Source organism: Benincasa hispida, chromosome 1 (genome assembly GCF_027475165.1).
Source record: "Benincasa hispida cultivar pf3 chromosome 1, pf3_genome.v1.1, whole genome shotgun sequence".
NCBI lineage: Eukaryota > Viridiplantae > Streptophyta > Magnoliopsida > Cucurbitales > Cucurbitaceae > Benincasa > Benincasa hispida.
Genome location: NC_143478.1, coordinates 75,711,235 through 75,731,709, shown reverse-complemented (window position 1 = coordinate 75,731,709; position 20,475 = coordinate 75,711,235). Strand labels below are relative to the sequence as shown.

Here is a 20,475-nt window from a genome sequence, read left to right as displayed (position 1 = left end):
CGGAACACACACCCTTTCTAAACCCACTGCTCAAAAAACTCAAATGGAAGAGAAGAGAAAAAATGAATTGTGTTTTCGAACTACTGAAGGCCACGCCTTTTATAGGCCTTCAACGTGGAACGGTAGGGAGCAAAAAAGACAGTGAGCCTCAGAACGAACAGAGCGGACGAAGCGCGAACGGGAGGATCTGTTCCTTTTTTTTTCTCGATTAAAAGAAAAGAAAAGAAAAGAATAAAAATTAAATAAAAATAATAATATTTTTATTAAAAATTAATAATCACATGCACCTCGCCTCACCTCGACTGAAACATGGGTACCCCTTGGGGCCTAAACCCACTCCCTCCAAAAAATGGGTACCCTTCAGGGCCCAAACCCAAAACTCAATATTGGAGTACATGGAGTACATATGGGAGACTTCCAAATACCAAATTTTCTGGGATTCTCCAACTAAAATGTTGGTTCCCTCTTCTTTTGAAAGTTAAATTTTCATCCAACAACAGTGGTTCCTTTACGGTGCAATAATTCTTCGCGACATCTGTTCTAACACCAAAAACCTTTGATTGGATGATATACCACAATTAAATATATATAATCTTCCTTCACATTTGCTGTAACAAAAGAAGATGGGGGCAAGAAAAATTCAACCAAAAAACAGAAAAAAAAAAAAATTCAAATCTTCAGCGTGTGGTTTTTCTTCTCTGTGTTTATCACAATGATGTATCAAACTTTACACTGGTGGCCGGCAACCAATCCTCGCCGTTTAGGAAGGTCCCGACAGTGAACTTTCCGGCCTCGGCGTCTGTAAGACTGGGCCTGTAACCGGCCCATTTGACCCTCTTGTCCACGTTAGATCCTGGTCCACTATTCTGATACTCCCCATAAAATATGCTGCTGGGTGGGTCCTGCCCGCTGACCCATTCCTTCCACCCTACGGGCTGCAGGAATCCTCCGATCTCTGACTGCATAATCACGGTGGTGGAAAACTCCTTCCATGGCCGCCCCAAGTAAGTGGGTGCGGCGAGATTGTCGTTGTAGGCCGAAAAAGTGCATTTCTGAATCGAAATGCCGGAGTTTTGGTTGATGTCCTTTTTGCCTTGGGCTGTGATGGTGTTGAATTGGTTGGGAAGTGGCTGCCTTGGCCGGATGTTGCAGTTCTGGAACACCACGGCGGCGTTGCCGAAGATGAAGTCGATGGTGCCAGTGATGTCGCAGTCTCGGTAGAATTGACGGTTTGAATGGGCGTAGAGAGTGTCTTGATAGCCATCAAATGAACATCCAGATATCACAGAAAGGTCGGAGCCTGACCGGAAGGCAACAGCCTGGTGCTTGGCTGGACCGGCCGTGTTGATGAACCCCATGTCCTTCCCAATGAACCCTTTGCCAGCAACAGCTGCAAAACCAAACAAATTAATCAACACAATAGCCAATTCACATGAACAGAGAGAAGAAGAAGAAAAAGAAGAAATAGCAGGTCAAAAGGGAAAGTGGGGGAAAGTTGCGTTCACATGGCTGACACGTCCACCATGTGGGTTTCTGACGACAAGGGCAATGGCCCATTATCCACTCAATACATTACACTGATTGTCCTTGAATTTTGAGGTGTTTTGGCTTCGGCTCCAAAAAAAAGCAAACAAAAAGGTACGAACAGGAATAAGAACATGGCAGCCATGGATGCATTGTTCAAACGTAAATTAAAAGTTCAACTGTACAAAATACACTGATCTAATTTGTCTCTTCCCCATTTTCTTAGAAAAATTCTACTAAAAATACTTTTCAGAACAATTTTAAAGTGGTTAGAATGAAACTTGCAAGTCTATGAACATAATTGAAAGGTATGCATAAGATTAAATGAAGCAATTAGGAAAAAGAAAATCATTAAAGGGGTTACCGAAAGTGGCGGTGGAGAAGGTAGGAGTGCCATCGATGAAGTTCAGGCGGCCGGAAACAATGGTTTTAGTTCTGCCATCTCCGTACATCATAACATTCCACTTGCTCTTGTCCAGAATCACATTCTCTTCGTATAGTCCTTCTTTCACATATATGATGAATCTTTGTTTGCTCTTCTTTGGCACCGCCGCTACGGCATCTTTGATCGTCGTGTAGTTCCCTTTCCCATCCTTCGACACCGTCACATGCGCCGTCACATTGTTCTCCTGCAGAAGCCTTCGGTCGCCGGAGCTTACCCAATCCGGGAATCCCATCAGTTTCCGATGGATAGGGATGTCGAAATCGGCCAACAGCCGAAGGATTTTCGTTACAATCGCTAAACTATTGCTAGTAAACTCGGTCGAATTCGCCATTGCCGTTTGCAAGTTTTGGAGAACCGTCGTCTGGTTTAGATCTCGAAGAGCGTCGAGGCAGGTTTCTTGATCTGTGATTGTAGTACTCAACCAGGTTTTCAGATCGTCAATCCTAGACGGGGACAAGAACTTCTCATTATGGCGATCCACTTCCATGGATGAAACGGTGTCGTTGAGCGTGTCAATGGCATCTTCAAAAACACTCCGGCAGATTTCAATTGCGGCTTTAAGCTTCGGATCTTCAGTATTGGAATTGAGATTAGAGGTATAATCGGATAGTTTCGAGAGCGAATCGGTGGCGACACGGAGAGAAAGTTTGAAGAGAAATACGGGATCGGTGGTGTTGGAGTTTTCGAGAGAAGACTGACACGAACTAGGATACTGAGTGACACTACAGAGAGTTTTGAGTGAGGCGAGGGGAGTGAGCTCGGTGGGAGGAGGTGAGCTCGTGGCCGATGAAGAAGAAGAGTTTCGTTTATGAATGACGATTCCGACGACGGCGGCGATGACGAGAGCAATTAGAAGAACAATGGAAACAAGGAGTATAATTAACCGGCGGCGAGTCTTTTGGCGGAAAGCTTGCTGTTCGAGCTCGTCGACCTTGCCGTAGCCCTTGAAGGACTTGACGGTATCCATGGATTCCAGAGCTGGGGCTCCGTTCGTTCTGCAAAATGAGGAATGAAGAGAAAAGAGACAGAGAGAGTTTAGGGTTTGGAAAGTGAAGAGGAAATGCGTGGCGATGGAGAAATGGAGTTTTCCCTCAGGGAATTGCCTTTATAAATAAAAAGGAACACAATAGAGTTAGCACAGATGCGATGTGAACTTCTATTTAAAAATTTGAACCTAAATCACAAAAAGAATCTCTTTTTAACTTTTAAGACAAGGCCTTTGGAGGAATAAAATTGTTTAATTGTGGGTCCATAGTGTAAAAAGTTAATAACTAATTATCTCATTACATATTCTTCTGTTCATATTACAATTTTCCCTTTACAAATATTACTCCACTTCATATTATTTTTCAAATATATCGATATAAGAAATAATATGCCGAGGATATTATTTTTAAAAAATATATTGAATGGTATATAGAGGTTATTTAGATGCAAGTATCTTCTTCTTCTTCTTTTTTATATGGGACATATTAGCTGATTCTCTCGGTTTTTTCATTTTTGAAGTTTCGACCGATTATTGACTTTAATGCTTTCTAAACCAATCAAACGACATCAATTCGGTCGATTTTGGGGGTCAAATCGATTTTTGATCTTCCTTTACACATCCTTGTTTTATATTACCATAATATTAGAAAATTTTCAATAATAAGTTGTAGTACTTAACCAATTCAACACCACAAATAATCCATAGAATTAATATCACCTCGGATGTCTATCCAATATTTTGAAAATAAAATTTATTTTTGTTGAAAAAAATGTAAAAAATTATGTAATATAGTCAAAGTTGAAATATATGAAACAAATTGGGTGGCTTTCAGACGGGAATAAGAAGAGCAAGAGGAAAGAGGGAATTAAATTAAATTAATACCATTGGTATGAAATTGGTTAATGGGTTACGCGTATTAGTATTAGATTAGGTGAGACGAGCAGTGTTGGAGAAGCAAATGGCATATTATATTGCTGGCCCCAATATTTTATTTTCCCTCTTTTATTATCAATTCTCATCTTTCAACCTTTCTTTTTTAACGCAATACAATCATGGAAAGTTTCAATCCCCACCAAATTTCGTTAGAGAGAGATTTTGGTTTTCCTCTCTTTTGATGTAATTTCAAGATTATTTAAAAAAAAATGGATGCATTAAATATGTTAATTCGGTTAAAGATTTTTTTTTTCTACATTTATGGTTTTAATTATAAATAGTTTCACACACCAATGTCGTTTTCGACAAAAGGATAAAAGTATTATCATTGTGCTACTTTTTCTAATTTCTAACACTTTTTCAATTTTTAACTTTGTTTTCAATCCAAAATTTTCATTTATAAAGAAATTGAATTTGAGAAAACCACAAAAAATATACATATATTTATTTATTTTTAATCCCATTCAAATTTTTTTTAATGGAAAATTTATATTATTTTACCTCAAAAATTGAATTGATGTGAGACTTATTTCTTTTCACGCCAAAATATTTCTAAATTTTATAGCAAAAATACTTTTTTAGTGTTTAAATTTTGAATTCGGTATTGTTTTCTCAGCGCAATCCTTTTTTATATTTTGAGATAAAAGATTTATAATTTGAAATGTAAAACATTTATCTAGAATTTAGTGGCGTTGCTCTGGCTCTCATTCCAGCATGTGCATGCTTTCTTCCTCCTGGAATCTCTTTGAATTTAATTAATTTAAATAATAAGGTTTCATTGACCAATTTTATTAGCTATAAAGCATGTAAATTAATGAGATGTGGATGTATATCATTGGGGCAGAATTCATGTGCCTATTTGAGGGCGCTGAATGCGGTCGATCGCTAGTGCTGGATACACAACTTCTTTCATATTTCTCAAACATGCAATGTTCCTTTAGGAAAGGTTAGACAATAATTACATCATTCAACTTATTTGTTTAAGCTATGTGCGTAGAAATAAAATAACAATAATGATTCAGACTTAGGGTTTCCCATAAAATTATCCCTCAAAGGCCCATTTCCCAAGTCCATATTCCTTTCCAAATTTTAGCCCAACAACAAAAATGGCAAATTACAAGGTTTTCTTTTGAAAAATGACAAAATGTTTTAGAAATCACAAAAAAAATGGCAAATCGTTTTTAAAGTTATTTTTTAATAAATACAAAATGACTAAAATGCCCATCAAACAAAATTACCAAATAAATTCAAAAACTGGAAAACTAAAATCATTACAACCCAATTTTTTCTCAAATCATAACAACTCAATTTTTTACCAAGTACCGTAGACATTTTCTGTATTTTGAAAAAAAAAAAACGTTTGAAATCTTCCTAAAATCGAAATAAACTATTGCAAAAGAAAAAAATCAATGAAAAATGCTTAACACCATGGATGCTATGCAAGAATTCAAAGAAAATTGGAATGGAGAAAAAATCTATATCTCAAAAAATCAATCATATATTTCCTCCTTAGAGCTTTTGTTTATGTCGATTAATCTTTATAATTAAATCATACAGGTAGTATAGTAAACTAAATCTTCGTACCTCCTTGAATAAAATTTATGTCCTTATCTAGCATCGGGTACATAAATGTAATTATAATGTATTTGTTATCTATAAATTAAATCATTATTATCTCTTAAATAAATAATAAAATTTCAACCCTAGTATATAAAAACCATATAAAGCAGGACAAAATACAAATATTTTGTATTTGTTATGTGTAGACTACAACTTTATAATTACTTATGTGCAAGTAGAAACTACAAGTTGTTCTTTGAGTGTTCAACAAAATGCAAAATCAAATAACAAAAGAAACAAAATGAAGTTGGAAGTTCATCTAGATATGAGATCAAACACCAAGGTTCACATATACAATATATATATTTTAAGATTGATTCTTACCTAAAGTGTAAAAATTGAGGAGAAACAATACTTTTAATGAACCATCATAAATACTCTATTGATTATTTTTAAAAATACGAATACCTTGTATTTGCAAGAAAATATAATGATATGAGACTGTAATTGATTGTAAGTTGAATGACTCACTAAAAATTATCGTCAATCCTTGAACCTTTTCATCTCATGTTAAATTAAATATGACTCATCCAAATTGTTCTTTCTCACCTCCATCCCTACATATCTTTTGAGGTCGATTTGATGATTAGTTTTCATTTGTTATTACATTTAATTTTGTAGAAGTTGCTAGAAGTCAACCAATATTAAAGGAGTTGTATGCGTGACTGTAAAACAAGAGTTCAAAGTTAAATAGTTTATCATTAGAAAATAAAGACCGTAATAATACAAGACACTTCATGGCTCCAACCCAACGATAAAAGAACAAGGAAAATAGTATGTAGAGAAGTAGAACCGAGAATGGAACATAACTTTGAATACATATCATTCATTAGTAAAATGATACTACGTTCTCAAAGTGCTTTTTTGGTTTTGAAGGTGCAAAGCCAAGTGGCAAGAATCCAACACAATGTAAGAAATTAAAGTTAGATAATTAAGGGTGATAGAGGACTCTTTCATTCAATTTCTTCATATGCTAGACCACTTGTTTTATGGTGAGCGAAATTTGAAAACAAAAGAATATATATATCTACAAGATTTAGATATTGGAAGTTTTTTTTTTTTTTTTTTTTTTTTTTTGTTTTTTAAAAAGATATGGTATCACTAATTTTCATACAACTGGGATGAAAGATTCTGTTTTGAGTGGATTTGGAATTTGAATTTATTTGAAGATTTAATTAAAGAAAATTAGTTACACAAGAAGTTAGAGGACATTTTCGAATAATAAAAAATTGGATCACGTGCAAAGTAGTTCATTTTCCATAAATCTAAACAAATCTCGTTTTCGACATTTTTTCAAATCAAATTCTAAATTTTGTTGAACATTATACCAATTAAACTACGTTTTTGTGGGCTAAAATGTAAAATATAAAATGTAACAAACTTGATTTAAATATAAACATGTAAATTAATATCACTCTAAATTTCTTGACATTGCATAACGAAATATCACCAAAAAAAAAAAAAAAATCAATTACATTAATTACAATGATCAAAATGATAAACTACCTAATAACGTAAGAGTAGAGATGTCTACGGGGCAGGGTCGGGGATGCCATTCCCCATCCCCGTGAAATTTTCCACGGGGATCGGGGGATTCCCCACTTAGATTGGGTTCCCCGGGAAAGTTTTCCTCGTAACTTTTTTTTTATATATATATAAAAAGTCAATTAATTTAAATCACTAATGTGAGCAAATTATAATTAAATAATTAATGGTTTATTATAGTTAGTTTTATATGAAAATTTGAATTTAAAAATAAATTAGTCAAATTTTGGCCTAAAAAAGCTAATTAATTTTTTTAGTAGAAAAAATAAATATAAATCAAATTATTCATATGTATAATCTAAATTTAAACATTCAATTTAAACATATTCACTATATTTCCAATAAATAATCAAATTTGAAATTTAAATGTAATATTTATATAACAATAATAATAACATAATATTAGATAACTATACTAAATAAATATGTAAAAGCTAATCGGGACAGGATATGGAGCGAGGCCGGGGACGGAAAATGCATTTCCCGTCCCCGTTTAGCTCACGAAGATTTTTTTTCCCCACTCTCTCCCCCATTCCTTGCTGGACATCTCTACCTAAGAGTATATACAGGAACAAACATCATAAATGTTTTTTCCAACACACAAGCATGTAGGAAACTATATATACCATTATATACATGGTTTATGAAGTGATAAATACTTCATTTTCAAAAGTATATACCTGAATTTCTCTAAAGTAAGCTGTTGAAAATCTAGAAATGAGGGTATCATTTATATGAGTCGTCTAAGTTAGAAAAGAGAGGTTGAAGGATATGGCTTGACTCACATTGCGGACGATAGCACTTAGACAAAGCAAACGATAGCTCAATCAAGTAGACGATAGGTAGCAAACGACAGTGGCAAACCAAATTTTCCTTTATGATTTCTTGTATTTGAAATGTACATAGGTGAGGTATTTATATAATATGGAATCCCTAATTTAGGAATGCAAAAATAACTCAACAAATACAAATGGTTAGAGATTTGGTTGTGACCAACCTATTCCTTTGGTAAGTCCTATTCTTTTGGTAGATAGGCAAGACTTTATGTATTGGCATCCTTAATATCCTTAACATCACCCCTCAAACGTGAGGGTAGTTCTACTACACCGAGTTTAGATCGAAGGTGGAAGAACTGTGAGTGTGTTAAGGGCTTGGTGAGGCCGTCAGCGATTTGGTCGGAGGATGGGACATAACGAACATCAAGCTGACCACGGAGGACTTGATCACGAACGAAGTGAATGTCGATCTCAATGTGCTTGGTCCATGCATGAAACACCGGATTGACGGCTAGAGTACCGACGCTGAGGTTGTCACACCACAAGACTGGAGCCGACTTATGTTTGACACCAATCTCAGACAGTAGTTGTTGCACCCAGATGATTTCTACAGAGGCATGAGTGAGTGCTCTATATTCAAACTCTGTGCTGGACCGGGCGACAACAGATTACCTCCAAGGAAGATGCAATAAGCAGCAATTGATTTTCGATCGTCTATGTTGGCTGCCTAATCGACATCGGAGAAGGCCGAAACAGAGAGGTTGGACCCATGTTGAATATAGAGGCCAAAGTGTCGAGTGCTACTGACGTATCTTAAAACTCTCTTCACCGCTTGCTAGTGAACGTCAGTAGGTTGCTTTAAGTACTGGCTTAGATGATTAACCACATATGTAATATCAGGTCTCATGGTGGTTAAGTATTGTAGGGCGCCAATCGTGTTCCGATAGATATAGGGATTATCAAGAGGAGTGCCATTAGAGATAGAGAGTTGCTTGTTTAGAACACTTGGATAGGGTGCCGGTTTTAGATCTCTAAGGTCAAGGCGGTGAAGTAGGTCCTCGACATACTTTTCCTGATTCAGTAGAACTCTATTAGGAACATTGTGCAGTTGGACTCCAAGGAAGTAATGGAGTTGGCCAAGATCTTTTAGAGCAAACTTGGAGTCCAAGGCTGTTACAAGCTTGTTGATTGCCTGCTGATCATTGCCCGTGATAATTACATCATCAACATATACCATTAAGAGTATCAAGGTAGAAGTGGTCCGATATATGAAGAGAGATGTATCAGACTTAGCATTCTGAAAGCCCCAGCTACATAGTGTTGTTTTCAGTGTGTTCTTCCAGGCCTTTGGCATTTGTTTAAGGCCATAAATGGCCTTGTGTAAGCGACAAACATGATTTGCTAGTTGAGGATCAACAAATCCTTGCGATTGGTGCATGTAAACTTCTTCATCGAGGACACCATTAAGGAAGGTGTTATTGAAATCTAACTGTCTCAGCTGTCACCCTTTGGATACCGCAAGGCTAATGACAATCCGGATGGTAGATGCCTTAACCACTGGACTAAATGTCTCAAAGAAATCAATGCTCGGGTTTTGATGGAAACCTTTTGCTACGAGGCGTACCTTGTAACGTAGAATGGAGCCATTAGGACTCTGTTTGATTCTAAATACCCATTTATTACCAACAACATTCATTGACGGTGACAGAGGAACCAAAGTCCAGGTCTGATTGTTCACTAGTGCTTGAAATTCATCACTCATCGCTTTGCTCCACTGCGTGGTTTTGAGCACATCACTGACTCGGGTAGGTTCGGTTAGGGACCAGTCTTTTTAGGTTTGGGAGGACAGTATTTTGGGTTTGAAGATGCCTGCCGTTCCTCGGGTAATCATGAGAGTAGACACGGGCATAGGGTGTGAGACCGTATCGGGTGAAGACTAGGCAGGGGACGATGAAGGTGAACTATCAGTGGGTTCGGCGGTAGGCGATGGTGAGTCAGGTGGTCAAAAATCGGAGGGTACACGATCGGTGGGTATACGATCGATGGGTAAGTGGATGGTAGGTAAACGATCATTGGGTAAATTATTAGTAGGTGAACGATCGTAGGGTAAGCAACTGGTGGGTAGACGATCAGGGGAAGGATGTGGGAAGGTTGGACTATCTGTAGAGGTATTAGCTAGTGATTGGGTGTGGGTTGTTCTGATAGTTGGTGAGAATGAGGTTGTGGACATAGAGGGCATGGAGTCACTGTGCGGTGTGACCTGATTAAGGGGCAACCAGGAAACTGGGTGGATGACAATTGCTTGCTTGGCTGGTCTGCAAGCTGAAGGAGATACCTGACAAGGAAAGTCCGTTTCATCAAACACAACATGCCGAGAGATGAATAACCTGCCATTGGGGTTGAGGCATTTGTAGCCTTTGTGATTCACAGCCGAACCGAGATAGATGCACTTCTCTGTGCGATAGCTCAACTTATGTGAATTGTACGGTCTCAAGCAGGGGAAACATGCATACCTAAATATTCGAAGCTCCTCGAACCTAAGCTTATTTTTTAACATCACTTCCATTGGAGACTGTCCATTTAGGATAGGGGTAGGAAGGCCATTAATCAGCAGAGTTGAGCATAAGAATGCATCCCACCAATGATGTAAGGGAAGATGTGCTTGTGCTAGTAGGGTTAGCCCTGTCTCGACTATGTGTCTGTGCTTCCTCTCAGCCCTTCCATTTTGTGCTGATGTATATGGACAGATGTATCTGGAAGAAATGCTAAGCTGATGATAGACTTTGTGTATCTTGACAAATTCTCTGCCATTATCCGACTGTATGGACTTGATCAGTGTATTGAACTGAGTTTGTACCATGGTGAGAAAGTGTTGAAAAGCTGCCAGTGTGTCACTTTTTAACCTTAGAGGATAGATCCATGTGTACCTATTGTGATCATCAACAAAGATAACATAATATTTGTACCCATCTGTTGACAAGAGAGAAGCTGGACCCCACAAATCAGTGTGTATAAGTTAAAAGGTTGCAGATGCTCTTGAGTTAGAGTTAGGGAAGGCTAAAGAATGCGATTTTCCATAGCTACAAGAATCACAACAGTTAAGCTCTTCATTAGATAATATAGGGAGATTACAGCTTTTGATAATAATCTCTAGTGTTTTTGATGAAGGATGGCCAAGCCTTCTATGCCATGTAATCTTAGACACCCTATGCTTCAAAGATATGCTAAGAGCAGACAGATCTTTATTATTGTGCACTGGTTGCTATGATACTCCGTTTTCTACTGACTTCGAGTTGATTTCTGCACCCTCTAACTGATACAGTCCATCTTTAAGCATTCCCTTCATTACCGTTTGTCCCGTACCCTTGTCCTTAACAGGACAGTAATCCGTGTGAAATTCAATAAACACGTTATTGTCTTTTATTAGCTTAGATATATTGACCAAATTTTTTGCTATGGCAGGCACACATAACATATCATTCAGTTTCAAATTGCAGGCATCACTAGACAGACATGCAGTTCCAACATGAGAAATGTCTAGAGTATTACCATTAGATACAGTGACTGCTTCAGTGCCTGAGTATTCAGTCGGATTGTCAAGATTGTTGAAGTCTGAGGTAACATGATTGGAGGCACCACTATCAGCATACCAATTTACATCAGTCATGTTTTCTTGTCTTGTCAGAAAGGGGTTACTCCCATAAGCAGTGGCTAGGGCTGTTGGGTGAGGTTGTGTGTTTCTGGTCTGATTGTTGGGGAAGGGTTGTCCCTTGGTTTGAGGAGAATTGGGAATGAAATCTCTGTTATACCTGTTGAAGCAGTAGAATGCTATGTGTCCCACCTTTCCACAGACTTGACACACAGGTTTGTTGTTGTTTCTTCCCCTGCCTCGACTTCTGCCATGGCCACCACTACCTTATTGTCCTCCCCCAGTAGACTGATTGCTGCTATTGGACTTGTTGTTTTGGTTGACATATCTAGTGTTTGTCATATTTACTGATGCTTTATTGACTTGGTTGAAGCCTACTGTCGTCTTTTGGTTTGACTGATGTTCCAATCTCCTTTCATACAGGAGAAGTTCTGACTGCATATCAAGCCACGACATGTCCGCTCTTCTTTGGATTGTGGCCACGATGGCATTATATTCTTCATCAAGTCCTTGTAGTACCTGTGAAACAAGAGCTCTTGGTGGCATAGGACTACCAGCTTGCTCGAGATTGTCAGCATTCATTTTCATAGTTCAAAGGTACTCCTCCATTTTCAAATTACCTTTTCTGGTTGTTTGAAACACATGTCTCAGATAATCTTCTTCAGCTCTGGACTGAACACCAAATAGTTGTTGAATGTTGGTCCATAGATCCTTTGCACATTCACATCCCATCACTTGAATGGCAACCTCTGGTGTCATGGAGTTATACAGCCAGCCGAGGATAAGTTGATCTACAGCCATCCACGTTTCATATTGAGGATTTACCTCAAGTGCTGTCGACGAGCTGAAAGCACCACTGTCGGAACTTCCTTCTGTGCTGCGCGGAGCAGCTCCTGCTCCAGTCGATCTAGTCGGTATGCTCTCACTGACTGCAGGTTGCAGAGACATTGGGGGATAAACTTTTTGTCCGGTCAGGTGTCCTTCAAGTCGATAACTTCGAAGGATTGGAAGCGCTAAGTTTTTCCATAGGAGGAAATTGCTGCGATCAAGTTTAATGGAGGTTATATGATTGAGGAGTTGGTTCAAAGTTGGCTGTGTTGAAGGTGGCTCCCAGGTTTCCTTGATTGACGTTGGTCATTATGTGCTCTGATACCAAGTTAGAAAAGAGAGGTTGAAGGATATGGCTTGACTCACGCTGGGAACGATAGCACTTAGACAAGGCAAACGATAGCTCAATCAAGTAGACGATAGGTAGCAAACGATAGTGGCAAGCCAAGTTTTCCTTTATGATTTCTTGTATTTGAAATGTATATAGGTGAGGTATTTATACAATATGGAATCCCTAATTTGGGATTACAAAAATAACTCAACAAATACAAATGGTTAGAGATTTGGTTGTGACCAACCTATTCCTTTGGTAAGTCCTATTCTTTTGGTAGATAGGAAAGACTTTATGTGTTGGCATCCTTAATATCCTTAACAGTCTATATACCAAACGATGAACTGTTTCGCTTTCATCATCCTTGTGTATACTAGTATCTACACCTTCTAAAATAAGGTTGATACAAAATTGTGTGCATGTAGAATTAGACTATTTTTAGAATTTCATAGCCAATTTTGTGAGGGAGTGACATTCACCATTCACTTAATTACAATTTTCAAGATTAAAAATGAACCCAAGGGAACGGATGTAACAAAATTCTAAAATGATCAAGACTTTTCCTAAGAATGCAACTGTCATGTAACCGAAAAATTAGTTTGGAGATTGTGGTTTTTGTGAAAAAAAATAAGATTAAAAATTAAAAATGATAATTATTAAAAAAAAAAAGTTTTCAAAATGAGCATACCCCTTGGTAGGAGAATGTCATCATTCATATAGTTGCAAATTTGACTCAAACTCTAGCATAGTGAACCAGATTCAACATTTATTCGACCTTCTATGAAGTATCTTTAGAAGTCTAAGTCATGAAACCTATATGTCTATGACTAATGAGAATTTAGATAAATACCACATAATCCAAGATTCTATAGATTTTGCCTTATATCTAAGGTAAAAAATAAGGACTTATGTCTAAGCTCTTTTCCTAAATTACTTTTATGAAAACAATGTTTTATTATTTAACCATTTCAGTATTAAACTAAACTTTTATATGTTGATCTAGGTGATCAATCTAGACTAATAATATAAATAAACTCAATAAAAACAAACTATGTTGTTAGATCAAGATTAGCTTTTGTGCATGAAAGGCTTATTCTCCTCTTTTGGCTTATTTATGTATTTGAATCCCGAGAAAAAATATTTAACCAATAATGAAAGGAACGAAAATAAATGTTTAAGTGGTAAACATATTAAAAGTAAGACAAATGGAAGTGAAAGTATCAATTTTGAACTTGTATTAAAAGGGATTAAACTGAAGTATTGAGCTTGAGTGTAAATTAAACTTGACACTGAAAAGAAATATGAAAAGAATACAAAATAAATGAATTAAAATAGTGTTGGAATTTTAATTGAAAAAGTGCAAAAAACTGAAAAATTATAAGAAGAACGATGAACTCAACTTGAGAGGTCAGTACAACTTGTTGGACTGGTAGCAGTATGCAGCAAAAGAGATCAGGATCCATAAGCACTCTAATTGATTAATTTTGACAAAAAAGAAAACATGCTTAAACAGAATTTAATGGGTTTCAAGAACATATCTTTGAAGAACCGTTGAAATCTTGATTTCCAGCTACAAATTTCTCTAAATCCTTGTGCAGACCACCACAAGATCTTTCCTACTATTCTTTTGGTGCTCTAGATTGAGTTGTGGGACTCAAAATTGAAGGATCTCTTACCAAAGAGTTCCATGAGCGCGTTCGGATCGCTCTAATTTCATAGTAACCGAAATACATCAAATACGTTTAAACGCACAGTTATGCAAACAAACAGTAATTATCGGCATGCTTTGAACAAGAAATTACAAGGGAGAGAGTTGCCATACCAGTTGAAGACAGTCTTCAAACTTCGGAACTCAACGCAGCCGAAACCTCTACCCGATCAACCAATGCCCAGCAGAAGCGTCGACTACAGCAACACAAAAAACTACACAAACACGAACGCCGCGGGGACGACACCACCAGAAAAGAGCCACAGGTATTCTCGGAGTGAGAACCCAAAGCATGGTGTTTAGGTAGTTTGGTAGAGGAAGGAGGAAGAACATATCGTATAGGCGATAAGCAAGTGGGAAGGAAAAAGATGGTATCGTATAGCAAGATGCTTATCGTTTAGGAGAAACTACACGATCGTGTGGGTTTTACTGAACGATCATTTAGAAAAAGGTATACGATCGTTTAAGAAACTCGGCACACTACGATCGTTTAAGAAAGCTATCTGATCGTGTAAGAACTAGCATGCGATCGTTTAGGCACGAGGTTGACGATCATTTAGGCGCAGAGTGACTATTGTATAGGCTCTCAAAATTAAGTGATCGACTACGATTTCACCAATGCGCTCTTTCTATCTCTTTTCTTCTGGACGAACGATTCAAAATGAAACCAATTTCATTTTAATTCACCGGTTACAATAACCAACACATTCCCACTAACGGACGTCCGAACGTGATTTTGGGTTAATTATCATATAATTAATCAATTAAAATAATAATAAATATAATCATATTATATTTTTATCCTATAGTTTGATATCACATATCTACTATAGTAATTTCTCATCTACTTGATATAAATCATATTTATATCTAATTTCCTCCAAAATAATGTATCTCATACATTTAGCCAATTATACCATATATAACTAACTAGTCCAATTATATCATATACAATCGAACTTCCTTTTGTCAATTTGAACATTTCACATTTCAAATTAACCCAAACACTGATTCTTGACTTTATCCAAGCTACCTAGGGGACCTAATGGACCTGTGGCTAGAAGCTCCAACTGTCCGTGAATAGCTGACTAAACTCTTTAGCCACGAGATCCACCATCCGTTAACTATCAGGCATCCCACTAAAGACCAACAATTGAACTCTTCTTACCATAGATATATTTTTGTGTCCATCGATATAACCAATCATGAGTACGATAATCCTTCACAGATGCTCGTAAGTATAGTTAGGCCAAATTACCGTTTTGCCCTTGTAGTTACATCTCACTTCTTAAGTACCACTGATTCCTCTAATGAACAATACAACATAGTCCAACTATGTGTGAACACCTCTCGGGCCAAGAGAAGGTGTGTGGCGTCACATCGTTCAAGCCCTGGAATCAGCCCTTAAATGAGCTATCTATCTACTTACCTTTGCCTCAGGAAAGAAGTGAATTCGATCTTGTCTAGTTGAGTTCCCAGCTCCCAAATCAGACAAATTCCTAAAATGGTAGGTTTGAATTGGCAACCTAGCCACTCGCACCCATACAAATCAAAAGATCACCCTCAATGGTAGGAGTTCCCAACTCACTCAGGATTGAGGTCATGTTACCTATGGTCATCCTAATGAAGTGAAGTCTCTGTCATGAACGGTGTTATATAACGAGACGTTAACACTTCATGGTCAGGTCTTATATAAACTTTTTTTATAGGATGCTCCCCCTTACATGTCCCCAACATGAATGATCAGGATCAGACCATCTGTGATAAGTCATAACACTTGTGACCATTCTACAAAGCGAGCCGCATCCGTAGCGTTACCAGGATAAGGTTTCCCTCCTATATCCATATATTACAAACCATTTTGGTTATCACTCAAGACATGATCCACTTGTATGTCACATACATGCTTGAGTTATATACAGATAACCAGGGATTTTATGTTTATTGGTTTGTGGTGAAGCAAATAAAAAAAAACAACCAAACAAAATACAAGATGTGAAGTAAATATCATATATTATACAACACAAGTGTTCGTACAAACTATTTACAAACTACAGGACACGAGACTTTAGGGAATCAATCCCAACAATCTCCCACTTGTCCTAAAGCGAAGTCGGGTGTACAATAAACTAGTACAAAATAATAAACTAGGGCATAAAAGCCCCGTACAAGAAAATCTCCCACTTGCCCTAGTCTAGCTGCGGGCGATCCTGTAGACCCATGCTCCGTAGATGACCCTTAAACACTGTAGCCGTGAGAGCCTTCATAAACGGGTCAGCAACATTGAAATGGCTTGGGGTATACTTATCCATCTCATCTCCTCAACCTCTTGAGGCATCTTAGGACACATATCCGTAGACAAAATGATTCCATGTCTGAACAGCAGTAGGCCCCTCTTAGAGTCCTACATCGAGTACTTGAGCAATATCTTATCAATGTACGATGCCTGAGACAGTACTATCACTTTCATCTTACGATCCTGAAAGATCTATATACCTAGAACAAATTGAGCCTCTCCCAAATGTTTCATTTGGAATTGGGTCGCTAGCTAGTTCTTAACTGTAGTCAGTAAACCTACATCATTCCCAATGAGTAGGATATTGTCTACGGACAACACTAAGAAGACTACTGAAGCGTTGATGATCTTCTTGTAGACACAAAGTTCATCAACGTTTTGGTCAAAGCCATACGACTAATCGCAGTATCAAACCATATGTTCCAAGATCGAGATGCCTGTTTCAGTCCATAAATAGACCAATTCAGTTTGCAAACCTTTTGCTCTTGACCTTAGGCTATGAATCCATCAGGTTGCACCATATAAATAGTCTCCTCAAGATTGCCATTCAGAAAGGCTGTCTTGACGTCCATTTTCCAGATCTCATAATTATAATAAGCTGCAATGGACAGGAGGATGCAGATCGACTTTAACATGGCAACAGGCGAGAAAGTCTCCTCATAGTCGACTTCCTCTACCTGGGTATAACCCTTTGCCATAAGTCGAACCTTGAAGGTCTATACTTTCCCATTAGCACCCCGTTTGCACTTGTAGATCCATTTACAACCTATAGGTCTTACCCCATTAGGCTGATCTACAAGATCCCATATTGAGTTGAAGTACATTGACTCCATCTCGAGATCCATGGCTTTGACCCATTCATCCCGGGCAACATCCTCCGTTGCCTTCTTATAAGACAATGGATCCTCAACGTCGTTATATGCTACCATAGCAAGGATTTTCGTGGAACCCAGATAACGAATGGGTGGATTCGCAACCCTCCCACTATGTCGAGGTTCCTTCAACTCTTGAGGTGGAACAAGAGCCGACCTACTAGATGAACTCTTATCAACAACTCTTGTTGATGTAGCAGGCTCTTCAACAACTCTTATTGAAGTTTCAGTAGTTTCATTGCAAAGCTCAACACGACTTTGCTTCGTGGACTATGCTTTCTTATATGATCCTCCTCCAGGAAAGTAGCGTTTATGGAAACAAACACTATTTTTCGTCGAATCGTAAAAATAACCCCCTTGTGTACATTTAGGGTAGCCTACAAAGAGACATAATGATAACTTGTAGAAATACAAGTTATTTTGGCTCTTAAGTTGGAACAACTAAGAGTTTTAATAATAAAATCTCCTCATTTTTAGAAGAAACGCATGGAATTACTCAAACATTAGCAAACTCATGCAAAAGAATGTTTATTACTAAATACTGTTGCACTAACGTGTTATATTGCAGGATTTCAGCGAAGCTAACGCACGAGTAAGAAGTGTCGCAGGCAAAAGTTCTAACGCATGGGCCATGCGTCGGACTGATTCAACCAAAAGAAGATTCATTGATTTAGGCGGTTTGTGTCAAATCACCACTTGCAAGTATGGGCAGCCGTAGCTGGCGGCGTCTGAAAAGTTTTCGAGTGCCAGGCGGCTGACCAGAGCATGGACTTTAATGCTACCCATCACCAAGCTGGAGATGACCAACGCCTATAAATAGATGAAATCCCTCCAGAGTTCGAAAGTTCAGAAAATTTTCAAGTTCTTACTCTCAGTATTACCGTAGCTATGCTGTGGTGCCAAGAAGAGCAGAAGGGTAGAGAACCACTATCACTGCCGGTCAAGAAGCGGAGGAGGCAGAGCTTGAGAAAAACACTTCGTCCAATTCTTATACAAGTGATTGTACACATCTAGAATTGAGCCAAAAGGATACGAGAGATTGTACTATGCGGCTTGACTCAGTTCCTTTCATCTCATTTATTGCTTCAATTCATCTAATTAAATATTGCTTTTTTAAAGACAATCTGCTTCTTTATAAATTCATATATTTGATCCATCACACTTTGCCATTGTTTATTTCTTGTTTATGTTGAATGCATCTATACTTTATGCAAAACTTCATTTCAAACGCCTAAGCCAACTTGATCAATTGGTAAAAGCATCCTTAGCTTAGATTATTCGAAAGAGTAAATAAGCCAGCATCAAGTAGAATGCCTAGTACATCTAGAGATAGACTTATTGGTGTTTATTGCATTCTGTGTTCGACGCATGCATCCTAGAGATAGGTTTTGTATGTTATTCACATTGAGAAGTGTCGAATAAGAGTCTAATGCATAAACAAAGATCAGTAAGCCACCTCATCCACATCACATTCTGGTTCGTGTACATTCATCTTAGATCGACACATACCACTTACATTAAAATCCATTTTCACATGATCCATCACTCACTACTCAACTCTTTTGTATCTTCTTGCACAAGCACAACATCTTAGTGTAAATAACACATCTCTTCATACATTTAGAAAAACCCTATAATAGCTACAACGCAAGGTCTGCGTTAGCTTAACCTGAATCCCTGAGTTTGGCCCTGGACTTACTAGGAACCTAAATTGGATTTATACTTGGGTCTAATTTAGGAAAACTTGAACGTCAATAAGAGGAGTGTCGTGCGTTCTGTTGCACATCTCTAACACACTAACGCGTTACAAATACATAAACGCATCAAAGCATCAACGCATCATTTATATTTAGAACTTATTTTTCCAATTTATTTTATACAATACACTCCCAGCTCGAATCATGATAGCAACGAACAAGTTTTTGGCGCTGTTGCCGAGGATTCAAAAATAATATTAACCAAAAATTTCGTTGTATCTTTTGTAGGACATTTCAATTGAGGGAATATTACGAGCTAAGCCTAAGCTTGTGAACGTTTATGAGCAGGGAGAGCACTCCCGAACTTATATACGACCCCGAGATTGAAAGGACCTTCCGATGTAGAAATCGATCTAATCGTTGTCGAAGGTTGAGGTAGCAACTTCTCAGACAACAGAACAAGCAACAAGCAATGGCACCAGGCAAATTAGAACTTAGCTCAGCAACTAGCTCATGCTGTGCAAAATCCGATCCTAATGGCAAACAATAGCACGTGTCGCATGAGGGAATACACGTCCCCTGTATTGTATGATTTCTCTCCAGGAATCATATACCCAACGGAAGATGGGATGAGGTTCGAGATGAAATCTGTAATGCTTTAAATGCTCCAGACTGATGGACAATTTGGGGGTGGTCGTGGAGAAGATCCTCAAGCCCTGAAGCATTTCCTAGAAACGTGTAACTCATTTGTGATCCCTAGAATCACCCCAGAGACGATCAGGCTATCTTTGTTCCCTTATTCTTTGCGTGATGACGCAAAACAATGGGTAAGCTCACTGGAGCCTGGTGAAATCACTACCTGGGAGAAGTTGGTGGAGAAATTTATGCAAAAATACTTCCCACCTACCACTAATACGAGGAGGCGTCGAGAGATTATGAACTTTGAGCAAGAAGAAGCTGAAACCCTAAGCGCTGCATGGGAGCGTTTTAAGGGATTGGTAAAAAATTGCCCGAATCATGGACTACCACTAACTATCCAGATGGAGACTTTTTATGGTGGATTGAATAAAGTATCACAGATGGCAGCCGACGCAACTGCCACTGGTGGAATTATGGATAAATCTTACACCAAAGCTAAAGAGATATTACATCGCATTGCTAAGCACAACATGGAATGGGTGGACGATTCGTATAACGTAAGAGCTGATGGGAAGAAGAGATCTCAGAATGTTAATTCTATCGATTCCAACGCAATAGCCACAC

At 38.0% G+C, this 20,475-nt stretch overlaps 1 protein-coding gene and 1 non-coding gene across 2 annotated transcripts; both read right to left on the bottom strand.

Annotated features, from left to right (window-relative positions):
* Nucleotides 1-536: 536 nt before the first annotated feature.
* Nucleotides 537-3,145, bottom strand: PME1 (pectin methylesterase 1). Its single transcript, XM_039022018.2, has 2 exons — nucleotides 1,889-3,145; nucleotides 537-1,390 (listed from the first exon to the last, which is right to left on the bottom strand). Exons 1-2 carry the CDS (start codon nucleotides 2,934-2,936, stop codon nucleotides 708-710), a joined length of 1,731 nt encoding a protein of 576 aa, XP_038877946.1. The 5' UTR covers nucleotides 2,937-3,145; the 3' UTR covers nucleotides 537-707.
* Nucleotides 3,146-20,132: 16,987 nt separating this feature from the next.
* LOC120070373 (small nucleolar RNA R71) lies at nucleotides 20,133-20,236 on the bottom strand. The gene has a single exon (XR_005479869.2). It is a non-coding gene; the product is annotated as a small nucleolar RNA R71 (small nucleolar RNA).
* Between the last annotated feature and the right edge of the window lie 239 nt (nucleotides 20,237-20,475).

Excerpts from the sequence above, each read along its gene's own strand:
- PME1 (XM_039022018.2), bottom strand. The coding sequence starts at position 2,936 with ATGGATACCGTCAAGTCCTTCAAGGGCTACGGCAAGGTCGACGAGCTC. Across the intron at positions 1,391-1,888 it reads CTTCTCCACCGCCACTTTCG|CTGTTGCTGGCAAAGGGTTC; the intron begins GTAACCCCTTTA and ends TTGGTTTTGCAG.